This window comes from Lepidochelys kempii, chromosome 25 (assembly GCF_965140285.1).
Source record: "Lepidochelys kempii isolate rLepKem1 chromosome 25, rLepKem1.hap1, whole genome shotgun sequence".
Classification (NCBI taxonomy): domain Eukaryota; kingdom Metazoa; phylum Chordata; order Testudines; family Cheloniidae; genus Lepidochelys; species Lepidochelys kempii.
The window spans coordinates 6,483,064-6,504,930 of NC_136404.1; the positions used below are offsets into that span (position 1 = coordinate 6,483,064).

General features: G+C 57.8%; 1 protein-coding gene across 1 annotated transcript; it reads left to right on the forward strand.

Moving 5' to 3' along the window:
• The first annotated feature begins 1,862 nt into the window (after positions 1 to 1,862).
• CACTIN (cactin, spliceosome C complex subunit) lies at positions 1,863 to 10,935 on the forward strand. The gene is given in 11 exon segments (XM_073323779.2): positions 1,863 to 1,967; positions 1,969 to 2,300; positions 2,901 to 3,390; positions 4,044 to 4,139; positions 4,595 to 4,740; positions 4,842 to 5,004; positions 5,242 to 5,356; positions 6,793 to 6,985; positions 7,565 to 7,687; positions 9,178 to 9,455; positions 10,145 to 10,935. Coding segments are annotated over 11 exon segments (2,532 nt in total). The 3' UTR covers positions 10,636 to 10,935.
• Positions 10,936 to 21,867: the final 10,932 nt, after the last annotated feature.

Sequence of the window (21,867 nt, forward strand, 5' to 3'; positions counted from 1 at the left end):
TTGGCTGGCAGCAGACGGTGCAGAAGGACTGCATGCCATCCACATCTCATGGTTGCTCGGCAGAAAATGGTGCAATAGGACTGCTAGCCGTCCGTATCGCCTGCCTGCTCACCATACGACGGTTCAATAGGACTGACTGCAGGACTAAAGAGAATGACCTGGTCAAGTCACTCCAAATTTAGTCCCTGTGCCCATGTCTGCCCAGGCGCTCGTGGCCGACGTGGCCAGGAGCACCTCGGACATGACGATGACGGCTACCAGTCGTACTGTACCGTCTGCTGCCACAAGGCAAGGGGTTGCTGCTACTGTGTAGCAATGCAGTACCACGTCTGCCAGCACCCAGGAGACATACGGTGACGGTTACCTGAGCGGGCTCCATGCTTGCCGTGGTATGGCGTCTGCACAGGTAACTCAGGAAAAAAGGTGCAAAATGATTGTCTGCCCTTGCTTTCACGGAGGGAGGGAGGGAACGGGGGCCTGACGATATGTACCCAGAACCACCCGCGACAATGTTTTAGCCCCATCAGGCATTGGGATCTCAACCCAGAATTCCAATGGGCAGAGGAGACTGCGGGAACTGTGGGATAGCGACCCACAGTGCAACGCTCCGGAAGTCGACTCTAGCCTCCGTACTGTGGAAGCGCTCCGCCGAGTTAATGCACTTAAAGCATTTTCTGTGGGGGGGGACACACTCGAATATATAAAACCGATTTCTAAAAAAACAACTTCTATAAATTCGACCTTATTCCATAGTGTAGACATACCCTAAGTCCATCAATGGCTATTGCCCAGGATGGGCAGAGAAGGTGTCCCTAGCCTCTGTTCACCGGAAGCTGGGAATGGGCGACAGGGGATGGATCAGTTGATGATTGCCTGTTCTGTTCATTCCCTCTGGGGCACCTGGCACTGGCCACTGTCGGAAGACAGGAGACTGGGCTAGATGGATCTTTGGTCTGACCCAGTCTGGCCGTTCTGATGATCTTATGACAGGTCAGAGGGGGTGAGGCTAAATTGTGGAAGCTTTGTAAGTAATAACAAGAAGTTTGTGTTGGAAGAGGGGGGGACAGGGTGTGGTGACCTGTTTACAGGACTTGTTGCGACAAGAAGCTTCCATGCTGTCCGGCCTGAGAAGGGGAAACCGACTTTAGGAGTGGCAAAGAAGCTGTGGATAGTTTAACCTCAAGACTTCTGCATGGCAGGGGTGTTTAAAAACAAGGATCGACCATGGCAACTAGGTAAAAATACCCTCCTCTTCCTCCCCTCCCCCAGCCCCTTCTCAGGGCTCCTCCATGCTCACAGGGCTTGTTTACTGGTGCGGCTGCACCCCTGTCGTGCTTAGCGAAGATTTCACCTCTGCTGATGGGAGAGCTTCGTCCACGGGCGGGGGCAGCTGTGCCCGGTGGGGGAAGCCCCCCCAAGGGCAGAGCGCTGTCTACACCAAGGCCCTGGCCCATCACCTCCCGCTTCATAGAATCTCAGGGTTGGAAGGGACCTCAGGAGGTCATCTAGTCCAACCCCCTGCTCAAAGCAGGGCCAGTCCCCAATTCTTGGCCCAGATCCCTAAATGGCCCCCTCAAGGATTGAACTCACAACCCTGGGTTTAGGAGGCCAATGCTCAAACCACTGAGCGATCCCTCCCCTTGGCTCCTGCCCCAGGGAGCCGGAGGCCCCTTGTGCGCGGGGTGGGGCGGGTCGGCGTCGAGCCCAGCACTCGCTGCTGCAGCCTGTGGCCCTGGCGGGGGCCCAACCCCCGCAAGTGTTCCTGGCGCCTGCCCCTTTAAGGGCTGGTCCCGCCCCTCATCGCCGTGACGCACCGGATGCTCCCGCTCAGGGCTTTCATCCCTGCGAGGCCGCCGGCGCTTATGGTTGCCCTAGTAGGTGCCTGTCGGGAGAGCCCAGCAGTAGGGGTCGGAGCTGCTGCTGCTGCCGCCTCGGCCTCGCCGCTCTGTATCGCTGAGGCTCGGGGACGGGGGGCGGCTGGGCGTGGGAGCCGGCGGCCGGGACCGCTGGGGAAAGGCCCGCTCCAGTCAGGCGCTGGGAGGCGCCTGGGAATGCGCCGCTGGGGAGAGAGGCCCCCGTTGGCCCGGAAGCGGCCGCGCGGCGGAGAGCAGCGGCGCGCTGATGGGGTCCGGGTCGCGGAGCCCCGCGGGGCGCTCGCGGCACCGGAGCCGCAGGGAGGCGGGCGGGTCCCGGGAGAGGAGGCGCCGCCGGTCCCGCTCCGGCGCCAGCGGCGCCAGCAGCGGTGGAGGCGGCCGGGCTCGGGGTCGCGAGACGCGGCGGCGCAGGAAGCCGGGCTCGGGGTGAGGCGCCGCCCCGGACGCGGGGGAGGGGGGTCGGGACAGCCCCAGCCCGGGGGTCTCTGGCCTGGGGCGCGTCGCTTCGCGCCCAGCTCCCGGGTCCGGGCCCCGCTCCAAAGCGCCAGCGCCTCCCCCGTCCCGGGGCAGTCCGAGCCCCTTTGTGCCCAGCCTCGCGTGTGAGGGCTCTGAGAAATCACAGCCCCAGCCCGCCGCCTTCTCCTGGGTCACCCCTGGAGGCCTGAGTCTCGTACGTGCGCTGGCTGGCTGGCTGTGGCTTCATCCCCAATGCAAGCTGCGAGCTGGCAGCAGGAGAGGCGGCCTGACTGCGAGGCACCAGCCCAGGGCCGAAAGTCACGAGAGCCGGGTTCTTTCCCTGGCTCTGCCATTGACTCGCTGCGTGGCTCTAGGGAGCCCGCTTTACCTCTGCCGGGGAAACGTGGCGCGCGCTTACCCATCTCAGGGCTGTTGTGAGGATGAGAGAATGAACGAACGTTTGCACGGCTAGATGGGCAGGGTGCTGTGTCAGCCCTGTGCTGCTATGCAGCCTTTCTCTGAGGTGGTAGCTATCACTAGAGTGTCGTTGTTTTTTTGTTTTTTTTCTAGCTCTGACTCTGATGAGAGGCAGAGATGGGGAAAGAAGAAAAGCAAAAGCAGGGACCGGCACCGCAAAAGCCAGAAGAAACGCCGCTCTCGGTCACGGGATCACTTCTCTAGCTCAGACTCTGAGGCAGAGAGAGAGAAAAAAAGAGGCCGCAGCAGAGAGAGGAGAAGAAAGCGATCCCATTCCAGGTCTTCTGTGTCCTCCGTCACATCTCCCTCTCCTTCACGTTCCCACAGCTCCAGGGAGGAGCTGGGGCAACAGCTGAGCCTTCAGGAGCGACTCAGGCTAAAAGAGGAGAAGAAGAAGCAGGCTGAGATGATGAAGGCGTTGGAAACACCAGAGGAGAAGAGGGCTAGGCGGCTGGCGAAGAAGGAAGCCAAGGAGAGGAAAAAGCGTGAGAAGATGGGCTGGGGGGAGGAATACATGGGCTACACCAACACTGATAACCCCTTTGGGGACAACAATCTGCTAGGCACCTTCATCTGGAGCAAGGTGAGGCCTCTCTCCACCTCAGCTGGCAGTGAGGTGGGGGGATAAATGAGGTCTTCCCTCCCCCAAGCATCCCAATTCTTGAGATAATCAGGGCCGTGCTGCTCCCCATGGTAGAGCTTCCCCCGTGGACCCTCAGTCTGTTCAGCATTGCACGTACTGGCTGAGCTGCTGCGGAGAGGGCCAAGGGGTGATGGTGCAGGGTCAGGGATGATGAGGTGCAGGGAGGTACGCGTTTGCCTGGAGTGAGTTGGGGGAGGAATTGGAAAATGCTAGGAACAGCAAAGCAAAAGTGAGGGTGAAACCTGCACTGAGGACATGCTGGAGAGGCACCCACTTGTTTTGAGCAATTCTCTTAAAGATCCAGTGCAGTTTTATTCAGCCTGCCACTGAAAACCTATGCATTACATAGAACTTAATTTAAATGGGATGGTGGGTTCTTGTGTATCCACATTGAGGCTGCCCCAGCTAAATTCCTGGGGACCACTGGCTGAGTTTTAGTTCCACAGCATCATCTGCGGTGAGGTGGAGTGTGTGGATGGTATGTACTTAGCACCCTGCAGAGGGTTTGTGTTGGGGACTTCCTGCCACTTCACAAATGACAACTGAGAGGCCTGTTGGGGGCCTAATTCCTCTTGGTGTGTGATTGATTATAGGCCCTGGAGAAGAAAGGGATCGGTCACCTGGAGGAGAAAGAACTGAAGGAAAGAAACAAACGAATCCAGGAAGACAACCGCCTGGAGCTGCAGAAGGTGAACGCCAATAGACCTTCTCTGCCTGTGATCTGCAGCGGAGCTTAATGCGGGCGAGGGCACTGACCCCAATATAAGTCACTTGGTTACTGGTGGCTGTCTTATTCCCCCCTGCCTCCACCAAGTCTAACACTCCCATCTTTGGCATGTGTGGTGACAGGGATGTGGTGGTCCAAGCAGGTTCTTGTCTCTGCACAGAGATGGTGTCCTATTCTCAATACTGAATCCTCAGAATGAGCTGGTCCGTGGTCTCTTTAATGACACGCTATTAAACCAATAGAGATCTCAGTGCCCCCCAGCCAGCAGGGCCAGTCGTGGGGAATGGGGCAGTTTTGCACTGGGTTGGATTTGAAGATAGCATCCATTAGTTCACATGCTGGGACCGGCTGACCCTTTGGGGAATGGATGGTGCCCCAGGCTCTGCACTGCAACAGTTTTCCCTCTCTCTGAGACAGGTGAAGCAGCTGCGCTTGGAACGGGAGCGAGAAAAGGCAATGCGCGAGCAGGAGCTGGAGATGCTGCAGCGGGAGAAGGAGGCGGAGCACTTCAAAACCTGGGAGGAGCAAGAGGACAACTTCCACCTCCACCAGGCTAAGCTGCGGTAGGTGGGCACCAGCGACTTGTCTCAGGCCTGTGTGCTGGGGGCAGGCACGGTCTGAGACCTGGTAGCCAGAGCTCAGCGTGTTCTCTTGTTACCTGCAGATCAAAAATCCGGATCCGGGATGGCCGTGCCAAACCCATCGACTTGCTGGCCAAGTACATCAGTGCAGAGGATGATGACCTGGCGGTGGAAATGCATGAGCCATACACATTCCTGAATGGCCTGACGGTCTCCGACATGGAGGATCTGCTGGAGGATATCCAGGTACCTCTCCCCAGTACTGCTGCTTCCAGGCCTCCATTCTCTAGCTGGGGAGATTAGGTGCTGTCCGACCTTCCTTCCTGTCCTTTGCACGCTGTCCCTGTGCCCCACCTCTGGTGCTCATCAGCCCTGCCTCCAGTGCTCACTGGAATAGCAACATCTGCAGCTGCAAATGGCCTGATTCAAATAGCAGCACCAGGCCAGGCTTCGCATCTGACTTCATATGGCTCTTTGTTTCAGGTTTATATGGAACTGGAGCAGGGCAAGAATGTGGATTTCTGGAGGGACATGACCATTATCACTGAGGACGAGATAGCCAAACTCCGTAAACTAGAGGCTTCTGGGAAAGGCCCAGGTAAGGGGGAGAAGAATGCTGGCTGTTGGCACCTGCATTGCTTATGCACAGCAGTGCAGGTGAGAGAGGGTGATAGAGGGGAACATGGCCTAGTAGTTAGAGTAGAGGCCTGTGCTTTTGCTCTGCCCCATCTCACTCTCTGACCTTCGTCAAATTGCTTCTCCCCTCTGAGCTGTTGTCACTGACGCGGTGACGTCCCTGCTGTGAGGTCTGCACTGTCTGTATAGTGCCAAGCAGGCTCGAGGGTGCTGTAAAATAATCACAGAGCTACATGAAACCGTGGTTCTGGCGTGTGGGCGATTCCCGGGCCTGGAACTCTCGGTTGCCTGGCTCTAGTAAAGAGCCCTCAGCTGTCCCGGATTGCAGGTGCAGGCTGAGCCTGGAGGCTCTAACCAAGCCAAGTGAATTCCCTTGCCTTTGTATAGAGAACTCAGTAACGTGTACAGTTGCTTGTCTGCCCAGTGGTGATGTCAGCTCTGGCAGGTAAAATCCTGAGTCTCATGATTGCGGCTCCCCAGCCTTGCTTCTGTGGTCTGTATCAAAGAGCTTTGCTCGCTGGCAGTTGCAATTTCTGTTGCTGCTGCCAGGGAGTGCCCATGTGCAGTTATTGCTCTTCCTGTTTGAGCTAAGTGGAATTGAGGCCCCATGGCTCCGTCCTGCCTGCGAAGAGATGGGGCCCGGAGGTCGCTGCAGAACCACTGGCACAGTGAGCGACAGCTTCCCACGCTCAGAGCACGATCCTGTCACCTGAACCCAAGCTTGTGCCAAAGCTCCTGGGTTAGGAACTCTCTGCCAAGAGCCTGGTAAAAGACTGGGTGTGGCATGTGCATCGTAGCCCAGGCCCCCATCCTGAATGGTGCTTGGTACTCAATGCACATCAAAGGGAGGGAGGTTTAGGTTGGATATTAGGAGAAACTTTAGCTAGGAGGGTGGTGAAGCACTGGGATGGGTTACCCAGGGAGGTGGTGGAATCTCCTTCCTTTGAAGTTTTTATGGTCAGGCTTGACAAAGCTCTGGCTGGGATGATTTAGTTGGGGTAGGTCCTGCTTTGAGCAGGGGGTTGGACTAGATGACCTCGTGAGGTCCCTTCCAACTCTAATATTCTCTGAATCGAGGGCACTCTGTGCTTGGCGGGTTTGGGCCCTGCCAAATGACCCTGTTCAAATGGCCTTCAGTCTGTAACTGGTGGGCTCTGGCTGGACGGAAAGTGCTGGGATTAGCCAAGCAATACCTAACATCTGGGCAGGGAGAATCCAGCAGGGGTTCAGTGGGGTTCGTGCACCAGGCAGTGAGGTGCACTGATGGAGTGTCCGATTTTGGAGGGTGGCCCAGTGCAGGCCTAGACTCTGCATTGTGGCTCAGTAACTGGTGGGTCATTCTCCCCCTTAGCGCCCATTGAGACTAACTCGTGTTAACCCTCATTTGTCTTGCGACAGGAGAGCGCCGAGAAGGAGTCAATGCCTCCGTTAGCTTGGACGTGCAGTCAGTGTTCAAGGGGAAGACATACAACCAGCTGCAAGTGATCTTCCAAGGGATCGAGGGCAAGATCCGAGCCGGGGGGCCCAACCTGGACATCGGTTACTGGGAGAGTTTGCTGCAGCAGCTTAAAGCGTATATGGCCCGGGCCAGGTGAGCAGGAGGGGGAACATATCCCGTCAGGGCTGCACCCTCAAGGTGGGGTATCAACACCTGCCTGCAGTGGGTGGTATTGGGGAATTGTGGCACAGATCACGGGAGTGGGAGGTGTGCCAAGATGCCAAGCTGGACGTGGGCATTTTAGTCCCCTCCCAGCTGGTTATGGGTTGCTTCCCTTCTGGGGTTGAGGGGAAGGAGAGTGCCTAATGTCTCCTTTAGCCTCGGTGACTGGTTCAGATGCTGCACAGGACAAAGGCTAATATGGAGTCCGCTCTTCTTTCGTCGCCCCCCACAATGACTGGGGCTCAAGCTGTCTGATCACGAACCATCAGATTGCAGGAGTCAGCTGCGTGCCCACCATGGACCCTGTCTGTGTAGGTCTCGCTGGGAGCATTGCTGAAACCTTCGGGGCAGGACTCTGGGCGCTGAGCCCATGTTTCGCACCTTGTTCTGGTGTTGTGTGAGTGAAACATAGTGAGTTTCTGCTGGATGCCCAGGGGATCCCAGCCCGGAGGGCTCAGGGGAAGGCTGTGCTGGGGGCCTCACCCTTTTGCTCTCGTCACTTCTTTGCAGGCTTCGGGAGCGGCACCAGGACGTGCTGCGCCAGAAGCTGTACAAGCTGAAGCAGGAGCAGGGAGTGGAGAGTGAGCCTCTTTTCCCCATCCTGAAGAAGGAGCCGTCTTCTCCCAGCAACAGGTACACAGGGTGGGCAGGTTTCAGAGTAACAGCCGTGTTAGTCTGTAGCCGCAAAAAGAAAAGGAGGACTTGTGGCACCTTAGAGACTAACCAATTTATTTGAGCATGAGCTTTCGTGAGCTACAGCTCACTTCATCGGATGCATACCGTGGAAACTGCAGCAGACATGCACAGGACAGTGGGGTGGGAGGGGGTATTGTTTCATGGTCTCTGTGTGTATATAATGTCTTCTGCAGTTTCCACGGTATGCATCCGACAGGGTGGGCAATTTCCTTCTGCTGCCAGAAGCTAAGCAGGGTTATTTAGCTCCGACCCCCGAGAGTACTCCCTCTGCTGAGCATCCCCCAAGGCCTAGTGGTGGCTGAACAGCACAGCCCAGCAGGTAGTGCACAGGAATCTGGGGTTCAGTTCCAGGTTTTGCTGCTGCCTCGCTGTGACTTGGCTGAAGTCACTTCCCCTTGCTGCCCTCGGCTTCCCCATCTGCACAGCAGGGCTAACCAAGTGAAGCCTCCTTCCTAAAGTGCCTTGAGATCTGTGGATGAAGGGCAAAGGGTTGCTGGCGTGTCCCATGGACAAGGTTTGCAATGAGGTTTTTAGTAACAGTTGGATTCCCAAACCTCTCTAAAATCCACCTGTGAAGTTGGGTTGACTATTGAGCTGCCGTGTCGGGCTTGGGGGAGTTGATTGGACTGAGAAGTTCCCAAGAGCCAGCTCCCAAGCAATGGGAAGGTCGGCTGGCTTCGAGCATTGTTGTGCACACAGATAGGAAGCGTAGGTATGGGCAGGTTTCATGTGACCCCCTCCATCTCTGGGCTTACCTCTCCTCGTTTCCACCTAGCCTCTGTGATTGAAGAGGAGTAACGGCACCTGAGGGGGTTCCCTCCAGTCGAGTTCCTGCCGTTTTAGGCAAATATTCCCCCCCATTGACCCCCAGACGATGGATCCATCAAGGTGCCACCATCCTTCCAGAGGCCAGCATCAGTGCCTTGTCACGAGCACTGCAGGGTGGATTCTTCCCTTCTGGGGCATGTATCATCCACCCTCCCTCAGCAGCCTTGCACCAGCCCTGGACAACAGAATGCCCCGTTCTGAGTGTAGTGTTTTGGGGGTGTTCACATCAACAGCCCATCCCCATGCCCCCGCCTGCCAGAAGTCCTCTCTCCTGGGAGGAAGGGCAGGGTGGGGTTGCCCTGGAGCAGGAGTAGCCCGCGGAAGGTTCATGTTTGTGAGGCAGCTTCACTGTGTTTGGCCTCTGTAGGCTGCAAAAGCTGGACGGTGCCAGGACGGCACAGGTAGGACGAGTGTCTGCAGAAGAGGCATGGTGGATTCACCCTGCAGAAGGCAATGCCCTGTGGGAGCACAGACACCCGCAGGCGTTAGAGCTGTCCTCACTGTCCTTCCACGCTGCCTGAGCCTGCCCTGTGTGACCTGTCCGTCCAGGTTCTCACCCGGCCCCCAGCGCCGTAACCTCTCTCCCCTCTGCCTTGCAGGCCGGACCCAGAGGAGAGCGCTCCAGCGCACCCTGGCCCCTCCACAGCGGGAGCCTCCTCGGAGGGGGGTGGAGAGGCAGAGGCCAAGGGCGAGGGGGAAGGGGAAGCAGTGCTGATGGAGGAGGACCTGATTCAGCAGAGCCTGGATGACTACGACGCCGGGAGGTACAGCCCCAGGCTGCTGAACTCCCACGAGCTGCCCTGCGACGCCCATGTGCTAGAGGCTGAGGAGGATCTCCAGCGGCTGCTGCTCTTGAGACAACAGCTCCAGGCCACAGGTACAGCTGCTGGATGGCTTGGGTGCCCCATGGCCTGGGTGTGCTCGTCTTCTCAGGGTCTCTGTGTCACTGAGAGGTGCTGGCTGGCAAGTTCATTAAGGCACTGCCTATGTCCAGATTTCAGGGCCTTCCCCACTGGGCGCAAGGCCTGGGTCTCTAAGATAACAGCAGTTCGCATGGGGGCTGCAGAGCAGCTCCCTGGGGAAGGCCTAGCAGCTTCCTTGCTGGGGACCGACTCGGCAAAGCCCTGGGGAGTCTGTGCCTGCCTCAGGGTGTGTGGGATGAGGGGCTGGAGGAGCTTGAGCAGACCTGGGACCCACTAACCTGGGGTTTGGGTATCAAGCAGCCAGCCCATTCCCTTGGAGCCCAAGCCGGAGCCCTCTGCTCTCCCCTGTTCTCAGCAGCCTCCAGCGTGGCCACTTGCATTGTAACCAATTGAAGGGGCTCCTCCCTTCCCTCCTTAGTATGCCACAGACCAGCCCCCAGCGCAAGCCTCGGGCTGCTGGGGGTGGAGCCGTCAGGCCTCAAGTCCCCCTTCCCAGATTGGGTCCTGTTGGGGTAGATCCAGTGGTGTTGCCTCATCCTGGGCTGCCCTGGGAGGGTGCCAGGCCTGCGCCCCCGGAGTAGCCGTGCTACAGGCCCTGCCCCCCAGGCTTCCCTCTAACCAACCCCCTGCCCCTTCTCCACAGGAGATGCTAGCGAGAGCGCCGAGGACATTTTCTTCCGCAGGGCCAAGGAGGGCATGGGAGCCGACGAGGCCCAGTTCAGTGTGGAGATGCCCCTGACGGGCAAGGCCTACCTATGGGCTGACAAGTACCGACCCCGGAAGCCCCGCTTCTTCAACCGGGTCCACACAGGCTTTGAGTGGAACAAGTACAACCAGACGCACTACGACTTCGACAACCCGCCACCCAAGATCGTGCAGGGCTACAAGTTCAACATCTTCTACCCCGACCTGATTGACAAGCGCTCCACGCCTGAGTACTTCCTGGAGGCCTGCCAGGACAACAAGGACTTCGCCATCCTGCGCTTCCACGCTGGCCCGCCCTATGAGGACATCGCCTTCAAGATTGTCAACCGCGAGTGGGAGTACTCGCACCGCCATGGCTTCCGCTGCCAGTTCGCCAATGGCATCTTCCAGCTCTGGTTCCACTTCAAGCGGTACCGTTACCGCAGGTGAGGGCGTCGGCCTTCCACCCGTTGACTCTGGGCTGCCTCCGTTTTGGAGGGTCCCTTTGCGTCATTGCCGGACCCGTGGGCGAGCTCTTTCACCTTCTGCATACGCAGCCCCTGCTCTGTACTGTAGGGGCATTCCCTGCCAGTGGGCCCTCTGGCGCACTCTGTATATTGCTTCGTGTCGGGCGGGGAGGAGGGCAGAGAGGGGGCTCTCCTCTCCTCGTGTTTTTAATGGGCTCTGGTAGGGGATCCTGGGATGGGTGTGGTGCGACTCACCCAGCAAAATAAACCTCGATTCTCTAAACCTGGCGCTCCGTGAGCAAGAGCCCCGCATGGCCTCTGGCCCGCAAGGGGCCAGGAGAGCCCCGAGGCAGTGCTATCCTCCTCCTGCCATCTGCAAAGCAGCTGCTAGAGGGTGGCCAGCACTCATGCTTAACTGTGTCTTCAGTTCGACCAGTCGCTCCCTGGAAAAGCCGTCTGCTCCCATGGGAGCTCCCCTCCTCTCCCCTGTCCATCCTTGCTCTGGGAAGCTAGAATCCCAGGGCGCCGCCCATAGCCATCAGCCCATCCCAGATAACCACAGACGCTGAGCTGCCACCAGCCGCTCCTGGGAACCCCCGCGCCCCCCCGGTGCACTAGTGTGGAAGTGGAAGTGTGCGTGCACAAGCAGAGGGATGTGGCATGAGGTAAAACCACTGTGCCAGACCTGCCCCCTTCCCCTCGCTGCTGGGACGATTCCCAACCTTGGGGGCCAGTGAGAGCATAGCGGGGCTGAAGGTGTCAGTTGGTGTCTCGGGGGAGGGGATGGTGAGCAGCCAGCACGGTGCTGCAAGCTTCCAGCGACTGCTGCTCGGCAAACAGGCCCCCGCGCTCCGTTCCCGGCTCAGCCCTCAGCTGGGGCCTTGCTTCTCCAGGGTCCGTTTGAGCCTCCCTGGCTCCCTATCAGTCATCTGAGCACCTGCTGCCCCAGTCTGACTGCATCAGTCCAGCCCCTTGCCATGCTCTGTGCCCCCCCCCCCCACTGTCACCTGATTGCCCCTTGCCATGCTCTGTACCCCCCCCCACTGTCACCTGATTGTCCAGAGGGGTACAGAGGTGCAGAATAGAACCCAGGCGTCCTGCCTCCCAGCCTTCTTTACCCAAATTGCCCCATATGCTCACTAGTGGGCTGCCTTCAATGTGGGGCTATCCCCTGCTACCCCAGCGTGCCCTGCCAGGCCACTCTGCAAGCTCCTAACTCCCCTGTTGTAGGGAGCAAGGGTCACGCACTAGCAGCCAGCGGCCTGTGTCCTGACAGGCCTAGCACCGAGGAGCTGACTCTGTGTCCTCAGCTGACTGGGCCTTCCCCTGCTGATGGTTTCCAGGCCTGAGCAGCCCATGCCAGACTCCTCTCAATGGAGATGTTCCCCAGAAGTGGCCTCAACGCCCTTTCTTGTGGGGCCTTCAATGAGAGATCCTGCTTTGGGAGCTTGCCCTGGGATGCTTCCCTCCCTTCTCAGCTAGCCTAGATTCAATTCTCTGTTGGGAACCCAGCACCCTCTGCTCCTGCTGATACCACCTCTGCCCCTTTCCAGGACCCACACTGCCTTCCGGGGCTAAGATGAAAGTAGCTGAGGGCTGGTGTCTAGCTGGGAGGGTGAGCACGGGGTCAGGGGGCCGAGCACGGGGTCAGGGGGCCATGCAGGGAGGTTTTTACCCACCAACTGTTGCTCTGTTGCTGAACTTGGATCGAGCGCGCTGTCCGGTTCTACAGACGGTCACCTGGGCCACGTGCCTAGGACAGTCCTGGCCTGTCAGCAGCTGGCACCTCCCAAGCTGCCCCTCTCCAGCTGCATCTCCCCCTGCCACCCCCCTTTTTAAGCCAAGTGGAAGTCTCACGGGCTGGTCCTGACAGCTCCTTCTCCAGACCCATCTCGCCTTGGCTGAGGGCCCAGGGAGAGGGCGGCAAGGAGGGCCCAGAGCCTGCCCCCATCCAAGAAGGGCACACGCTCCCAGTGCCTGCCCCCAGGCCCCTCAGCTCTTCGAATTGCAGTTTCCTGGCCGTGAGCAGGAGGCAGCAAAGGCCGGGGAGCTGGAAACGCAGCTCAGCGTATTGAACCCTCTAGGTCACCAGGGTGCTGGAGCACGGGATGTGAGAAGCAGAAGCTTTTGTGCAAGCCCCAAGGCTGTTGTGGATACAGAAATAACAAGGCCAGTGCTCAGGTTTCAGAGTAGCAGCCGTGTTAGTCTGTATTCGCAAAAAGAAAAGGAGGACTTGTGGCACCTTAGAGACTAACCAATTTATTAGAGTATAAGCTTTCGTGAGCTACAGCTCACTTCCTCAGATGCATATCGTGGAAACTGCAGCAGGCTTTATATATACACAGAGAATATGAAACAATACCTATTCCCACCCCACTGTCCTGCTGGTAATAGCTTATCTAAAGTGATTTCCAGCACAAATCCAGGTTTTCTCACCCTCCACCCCCCCACACAAATTCACTCTCCTGCTGGTGATAGCCCATCCAAAGTGACAACTCTTTACACAATGTGCATGACAATCAAGCTGGGCTATTTCCTGCATAAATCCAGGTTCTCACATCCCCCCACCCCCATACACACACAAACTCACTCTCCTGCTGGTAATAGCTCATCCAAACTGACCACTCTTCAAGTTAAAATCCAAGTTAAACCAGAACATCTGGGGGGGGGGTAGGAAAAAACAAGAGGAAACAGGCTACCTTGCATAATGACTTAGCCACTCCAAGTCTCTATTTAAGCCTAAATTAATAGTATCCAATTTGCAAATGAATTCCAATTCAGCAGTTTCTCGCTGAAACAGACAGTGCTGTCTGCCGCCGCTTTCAGATTCCTCGTGGACCAGACCAGCCTGCAATCTGGCTGCCAATCCTCCCCAGCTCCCCTAAGAGTGTGAAGCGCATCCCTGGGGTTGTTTAATGGGGGCGGGGAACAGATGATCTCTTGGAGCTGCTAATGAGCACGAGGATTTAGGAGACAATAAACATGGGCTTGAGGGATTCCAGTTGGGAGCAAAGTCTGGCCCGCAGAGGAGCCTGCGCTTTTAAGCAGGAGAGCCTGTGGGCTGGGAGGTGCCAGTTGGGGGCCAGGATAGCATATGGGCTAGATATTGTATGTGTTGGACGTTAGTATTGGGCCAGGGCAACATATGGGCTGGAAGCTGGTATATGGGCCGCCAGCTAGTGTATGAGTGGGGATAGCATGTGGGAGGGGACAGCATATATACTGGGACGGTGTATGGGCTTGGAGACAGGCAAAGGCAGGACTTTCCTGGTTTGAACACAGCATTTGTCCTGGGAGCTCAGAGGTGATTTCGAACCATGCATCAGACCAGCACAGCCTCTCCTGGGGCCAGGGTTATACTGATCTACAGACGCCATATCCCAGTATAGCTCGTTCCCCTTCCTGTTCAGAGCCAGCTCTGTAGGCATAAGTCCTCTTTACACCAGGGTTGATGCATCCACGCTCTGGGTGGGCCGTGGTTAGAGTGAGACAATGTGTGTGTCAACAGGCCTGACTGGGCTGGGGGCAATCTAGGTCTGGTGGTTAGAGCAGGGGGCTGCGAGCCAGGACTCTGGGGTTCTCTCCCCAGCTGTGGGAGAGGAGTGGGGTCTGGTGGTTAAAGCAGGAGGTTAGGACTCCTGGGTTCTCTTTCCTATTGGGGAAGAGGAGCGTAGTCGGGGTGGGGGGGGAGGATGCTCTCAGGACTCCGGGGTTTAATTCGTACCACTCACTTTCTGTGACCTTGGATACATCCCTTCTCCTCTCTGGGCCTCACGGGATCAGCGAATTTACCCATGTCACAGAGGGGTGGGGAAACTTCTTTCTTAAATGCATGCTAAGGTGTGGGAGCTTCTCAGATGACAGGAGCTAAGGAAAGGCAGAGGACGATTCATTCCCTCAGTGGGATCCTGCGGCATCACAGACAGAGCTAGGGGCGCAGTATCCCGTATATTACTCCACGGAGGAGCAGCTTTCAGCCACTCTCCAGAGGGCAGCAGAGCTTCTCCAATGTCCCAGAAGCTTGGGCCAGCAGCGCGTGTGCAGACAGTGCCCTTGGATGAGCCATACCTACCTCTCCTGCAAGGCCAGATTCCTGAGATCAGGGGCAACGTCCTCTTAAACTGCCTGACCTTCACCTTGGAAATCTCAGTACTTTCCCAGTTCTGATGCTTTGGTTGGAAAGGAAGCAATGTCAGGTTGGGGGGGGGGGTGTTAGCAGGAAGGGGGGAATACTCATTTGGGTGGCCCCTTGGCACACCTTTCATGTGCATCACACCCACCCCTAGAACTTCATGCAGTGGTGAACAAGAGATCACGTCCCCAGTGGGCTGCTCGGGGTGAGCCTCTGCACCACGTCTAATGAGGACAGGAAGTGAGGGCCCTGCAGCTGCACCAGTCCTATTGGTCTTCCCAGCACAATCCCACAGTGCCCCTCCAATGACCTCCAGCTACGGTCTGCAGGAACCGGGTGCAGAGCCCCCCTCTCTTCTGTCCTCCAAGTGCCCTGGTTCCCCAGCTGTTGCCCTCCAAAGAGCCCTTCCTGTACACCACAAGGGGACCAGCCAGCAGTGCCGGGCCAGGGGAGCCTCTCTTACCTTGAGCTCCCAACTCAGTTTGTTGAGCTTCTGGAAGAGCCCATAAGTCATGGTCTCCATCCATCACCTCTGTTGCAGGGTGTGACATTATTAACATAACCTGTAACTGTATAGATCACTGTTGCCACCACTGTTATATATTTGCAGCAAATACTGTATAGAGGTTGTTGTGTAAGGGATCTATGGAGAGATTATGGTTTGCTGGTTATGATTGTGCTGTCTATATGTGTGTATCATTTTTGTAGTTGAAGTTATGAATATTGGCTCTATACTGTCTGTATTTCAAACTTATGCTGTGCTTCTGGGTGACACCCCAGACAAGCTGGGGTCAGCTCTGCCTAGCCTGCTGGATGGCCCATTAAGGACTATCAGCTATACAATGACCCATTGAGAGAAGGCAGATACGCCTTGCGACCCAGCAAAGTATGCTGGGACTTGCCCATGTGACTCCAGACTCCATTTTGCTGTAATTTTCCACAGTAAGAACAGAGAGGGGCTCTTACACCTGGAAAAGACTATAAAAGACTGCTGCGGCTCCTCCATCTGGTCTTCAATCCTACTTCGTACGTCTGGAGGGGCTTTGCTACAGACGGAAGCTCTGCACAAAGGACTGAATGACCCATCCCAGCTGGGGACGTTCTCCAGAGACTTGATTTGAACCTGCCGTTTATTCCATCACTGCTACAAGCCTGAAGTAAGAACTTTGCCATTCCTGTATGTTATTGATTCCATTTAACCCATTCTAGCTCTCATCTCTATCTTTTTCCTTTTATGAATAAACCGTTAGATTTTAGATTCTAAAGGATTGGCAACAGCATGATTTGTGGGTAAGATCTGATTTGTCTGTTGACCTGGGTCTGGGGCTTGGTCCTTTGGGATCAAGAGAACCGTTTTTCTTTTACTGGGGTATTGGTTTTCATAACCATCTGTCCGCATAACGAGAGGCACTGGTGGGGATACTGGGAACCTGGAGTGTCTAAGGGAATTGCCAGCGGGGTGAGACCGAAGCCCTCTCTGTTTGGCTGGTTTGATTTGCCTTGGTGTGCAAAGGAACCCCAACCTTGGGCTGTAACTGCCCTGCTTGAAGCAATTTGTCCTGAATTGGCACTCTCAGTTGGGTCCCACCAGAACCAGCCTCGTTACATGGGGTTTTGAAGCTTCCTGTCTTCCACTCGTTCCACTGTCTTCCCGCTCTTCGGTGATCTCCCACACGTGCTGCAGGTAGTCCGGCGCCTGCAAGGCGCTGCACAGAGAGAGCTTAGCAACAGCTGGAGAGACACCTGGGCCCACTTTCCGGCCAGTCCAGCAGTGGACCCCCCTCAGCTGGCTACGACCCCCACTTCCAAGGGTAGTGCGCTGACCCTGGGGGCTCGATGTGGATCTGCTCTCAGACAGCAGCAGAGCAAGCATGATCCCTCCAACCTACCCTGACTGAGCCTCATCGCTGCCCCCTAAGGAGGAGAGGGGAGCTTGGGCCTTGGAGGCTGCCGTGCCACGGAGGGGTTCCCACCTTCTCGAGCTTCTGCAGGTCTTTGGAAGTAGGCTGTCCCATTTTGAAGATGCCCAGGCTGGAGCGCAGGGTAATCTCCTCATCCTTCATGGTGGCCAGCAGCTGCCGCAGCGCCGTGATCTGCTCCAGGGGCATCTCACAGCACTGGTGAATGGACCTGCACAACGAAGAGCTCAGCTGCTTCTGCCCATGCTGCGCCTCTTCTGGATGGCTGGGCCATCGGCCAGGGACCCTTTTCCTGCGCTTGGAGAGGACAAGGGAGGTTGAATGATGAAGTGATTAGAGCATGGCGGTGGGAGCCAGGCCTCCCCTAGGGAATAATGCCCCCCCTGTTCTCTAGACCGGAGCGACTCTCAGCCAGCGTAACGCAGGAGGGTTTAGTGAGCGTCTGACCCCAGTGCAGGAAACTCTCCGGGCCTCAGGCCTGGCCTCCCTCAGCACAAGTACATCTAAGTCTCTCCTGCGTCCCATAGGCTCTGCCTGCTCTCTCTGTCCAGTCCCGAGACCCTGCGCTTTCCAGCTGGGCATCCGATATCACCACCCCCAACAGCTCCTCCCCTGTCCTTTGTCTTCCATCCCAGGTAAACTGTCGCTGGAGCCCTCTCTCTTCTGTCTTTTGTTCCCTCTGGATGGAACTGCCTGGTCAGGTCACTGGGGTCCTCTCTCCTCAGCCCTTCGTCCTCCCACTGGCCAGAACCCACTGACTGCCAAGCTGGGGTGGGCCTCTTAGTCACCAGGTCACCAGTTGTTAAGGTTCCCCATCTCCAGGCTGATGTCCAGGGGTCCCGGCCAGTAGGTGAGGTCACACCTGGTCCTCTGCAACAATAAATCCTCTCCCACCATGTTGTTAAACATGCAGCACACAGGGAAACTGAGGCGCGCACACACTATTCATGTAAAACACTACAAAAATCCCCAACTTTGTCACACTTGGTAAAGTTCAAAGCCAGAAGAGACTAAGAATAGTCCCTAGGTGGGCTATATCACATTCCTACTCTAACCAACTACGCCCCACTCTCCTCCCAGAGCTGGGAATAGAACCCAGGAGTCCTGACTCCCAGCCCCACCCCGCTCTAACCACTAGCCCCTACTCCCCTCCCACCGCCAGAGATAGAACCTAGGAGTCCTGGCTCCCAGCCCCCTGCTCTAACCATTAGGCCCCATTCCCCTCCCAGAGCTGGGGAGAAAATCCAGGAGTCCTGGTATAAGGATGCAGCCTTCGGTGGGACACAATTGAGAGTATCAATTGAGGACAAATTGCTCAGAGCAGGGCAGTTACAGCCCAAGGTTGGGGTTCCTTTGTACACCAAGGCAAACCAAACCAGCCAAACAGAGAGGACTTCGGTCTCACCCCACTGGCTAACCATAGACACTCCAGTTTTCCAGTATCCCCACCAGTGCCTCTCGTTATGCGGACAGATGGTTATGAAAACCAATACCCCAGTAAAAGAAAAACGGTTCTCTCGATCCCAAAGGACCAAGCCCCAGACCCAGGTCAATAAACAAATTAGAGCTTACCCACAAAGCACGCTGTTGCCAGTCCTTTAGAATCTAAAATCTAACAGTTTATTCATAAAAAGGAAAGAAATAGAGATGAGAGCTAGAACTGGTTAAATGGAATCAATGACACACAGGAATGGCAAAGTTCATGGTTCAGGCTTGCAGCAGTGACGGAATAAACGGCAGGTTCAAATCCAGTCTCTGGAGAACATCCCCAGCTGGGATGGGTCATTCAGTCGTTTGTTCAGAGCTTCAGTCTGTAGCCAAGTCCCTCCAGAGGTCGGAAGCAGACTGAAGACAAAATGGAGGAGCTGCAGCAGCTTTTGATAGTCTCTTGCCGTGTGGCCTCTGCTTTCTTTGTCCCAAGGAAAAGCTGCCCAGCACCTGGCCTGGAAACACCTCCGAGTTCTGTCCATGGGCAGCTCCCCGCACGCCTGGCTGAGTCCCCAGGCGTGTCTGCCGTCTCGCAGTGGGTCACTCGTACAGCTGGTGGTCTTAATGGGCCGTCCGGCAGGCTGGGCAGAGCTGACACCAACTTGTGCCTATAAAGATGTTATGATTTGCAGAGCGGCCCAATATCCATTGCTGCCTCGTCCCTCATCCCCCCGCCAGCTCGCCTCCCGCCTGCTCACCCCCACTCCCTGCCTCCTCACCCCCCCAGCTCGCCTCCCGCCTGCTCACCCCCACTCCCTGCCTCCTCACCCCCCCACAGCTCGCCTCCCGCCTGCTCACCCCCCTGCTCACCCCCACCCCCGCCTCCTCACCCCCCTGCTCACCCCCACTCCCCGCCTCCTCACCCCCCCACAGCTCGCCTCCCGCCTGCTCACCCCCCTGCTCACCCCCACCCCCACTCCCTGCCTCCTCACCCCCCCAGCTCGCCTCCCGCCTGCTCACCCCCACTCCCTGCCTCCTCACCCCCCCACAGCTCGCCTCCCGCCTGCTCACCCCCCTGCTCACCCCCACCCCCGCCTCCTCACCCCCCTGCTCACCCCCACTCCCCGCCTCCTCACCCCCCCACAGCTCGCCTCCCGCCTGCTCACCCCCCTGCTCACCCCCACCCCCACTCCCTGCCTCCTCACCCCCCCAGCTCGCCTCCCGCCTGCTCACCCCCACTCCCTGCCTCCTCACCCCCCCAGCTCGCCTCCCGCCTGCTCACCCCCACTCCCTGCCTCCTCACCCCCCCACAGCTCGCCTCCCGCCTGCTCACCCCCCTGCTCACCCCCACCCCCGCCTCCTCACCCCCCTGCTCACCCCCACTCCCTGCCTCCTCACCCCCCCACAGCTCGCCTCCCGCCTGCTCACCCCCCTGCTCACCCCCACCCCCACTCCCCCCCTCCTCCCCCTCCCCCACAGCTCGCCTCCCACCTCCTTACCCCCCTGCTTACCTCACCCCCACCCCCGCCTCCTCACCCCCCTGCTCACCCCCACTCCCCGCCTCCTCACCCCCCCACAGCTCGCCTCCCGCCTGCTCACCTCCCTGCTCACCCCCACCCCCAACCCCCGCCTCCTCACCCCCCCACAGCTCGCCTTCCGTCTGCTCACCCCCCTGCTCACCCCCACCCCCACTCCCCGCCTCCTCACCCTCCCCCACAGCTCACCCCCACCCCCTCCTCCTCACCCCCCCCACAGCTCGCCTCCCACCTCCTTACCGCCCTGCTTACCTCACCCCCACCCCCACCCCCGCCTCCTCACCCCCCTGCTCACCCCCAACCCCCGCCTCCTCACCCCCCCACAGCTCGCCTTCCGTCTGCTCACCCCCCTGCTCACCCCCACCCCCAACCCCCGCCTCCTCACCCCCCCACAGCTCACCTCCCACCTCCTCACCCCCCTGCTTACCTCACCCCCACCCCCGCCTCCTCACCCCCCCTGCTCACCCCCAATCCTCACCTCCTCACCATCCTGCTCACCCTCACCCCCGCCTCATCACCCCCCCCACAGCTCGCCTCCCACCTCCTTACCCTCCTGCTTACCTCACCCCCACCCCCCCTGCTCACCCCCCTCCTCACTGCCACCCCTGCCTCCTCACCCCCCCTGCTCACCCCCAACCCCCACCTCCTCACCCTCCTGCTCACCCCCACCCCCGCCTCCTCACCCCCCCACAGCTCGCCTCCCGCCTCCTCACCCCCCTGCCCACCCTCACCCCCCCGCAGCTTGCCTCCTGCCTCCTCACCCCCCTGCTTATCTCCCCCCACCCCCGCCTCCTCACCCTCCGCTCATCTCCTCACCCCCAGCCCCACCTCCTCACCGCCCCACAGCTCGCTTCCTGTCTCCTCACCCCCATCCTCCCACCTCCTCACCGCCCCACAGCTCGCCTCCTCACCCCCCTGCTCATCTCCTCACCCCTCTGCCTCCCACCTCCTCACTTCACCCCCCGTTTTGTCTCCTCATCCCCCCTCTGCTCACCGCTCTCCTCCTTACTCGTCTGCCAGGCCCCCCCGCCATTCACCTTCCCCCCCGCCGCCCGCTGCCTGCCTTCTCCCCCCCTCCTCGCCGCCTCACCTTGCGCTTAAGGCTCGTGTGTCCCACCTATGTCTCCAGCGAGGCGGCGCACGCAGGAGCAACAGGTAGGAAGGGGAGGGGCTGATGCTGCCCAGGAAACTGCCATGGCCGCAGGGAAAACCCCTGGTGGCCACATGCGGCCATAGTGGCCACATTGGAGAAACCGTAGATTGGGGCTTGAGCCATCTCCCACCCCAAAGCTCCCAGCAGGTGCTCCGTATGGATTGATTTAAATCACCAAGCTGGAAACCTTGATAAAAATAAATCAGTTTAAATTTTGGTTTGCGTTTGTACTCTCAGTTATTTTGCTAAAGAAAGGTCAATTCACAGTAGTTCGTACTTTTTAGTTAACGAGGTGTGACAGAGTCAGGCCAGATGGCTATAGGAGAGTAATAGAAGGCAGATAGATTAGCCCCAGGCTAAGTAGGTCCCTTTTCCCTGGGTAAGGTAACAGGGAAGATTCCAGAACAATCAGGAACCTTCTGGAGACAATTAAGACAGGCTGATTAGAACACCTGCAGCCAATCAAGAAGCTCCTAGAATCAAGTAAGGAAGGCTAATCAGGGCACCTGGGTTTTAAAAAGGAGCTTGCTTCAGTTCGTGGTGTGCGTGTGAGGAGCTGGGAGCAAGAGGCACTAGGAGCTGAGAGTGAGAACGTGGACTGTTGGAGGACTGAGGTGTACACGCATTATCAGACACCAGGAGGAAGGTCCTGTGGTGAGGACAAAGAAGGGGTTGGGAGGAGGCCATGGGGAAGTAGCCCAGGGAGTTGTAGCTGTCGCACAGCTGTTCTAGGAGGCAGTCTAGACAGCTGCATTCCACAGGGCCCTGGGCTGGAACCCGGAGTAGAGGGCGGGCCCGGGTTCCCCCCAAATCCTCCCAACTCCTGGTCAGACACAGGAAGGGTCGACCTGGACTGTGAATTCAGAAAAACGGCCAAGCTGGGGGCTGCCGTGAAGCTCCAAGGTGAGCAAATCCGCCAATAAGCACAAGACCCACCAAGGTAGAACTTTGTCACAGAGGATAGACTATATCTGTACACGTATATCTTTATTTAAGCAATTATATAGCTTAGCACACATTTATTGAGATTCTTAATTTTTACAGTTAT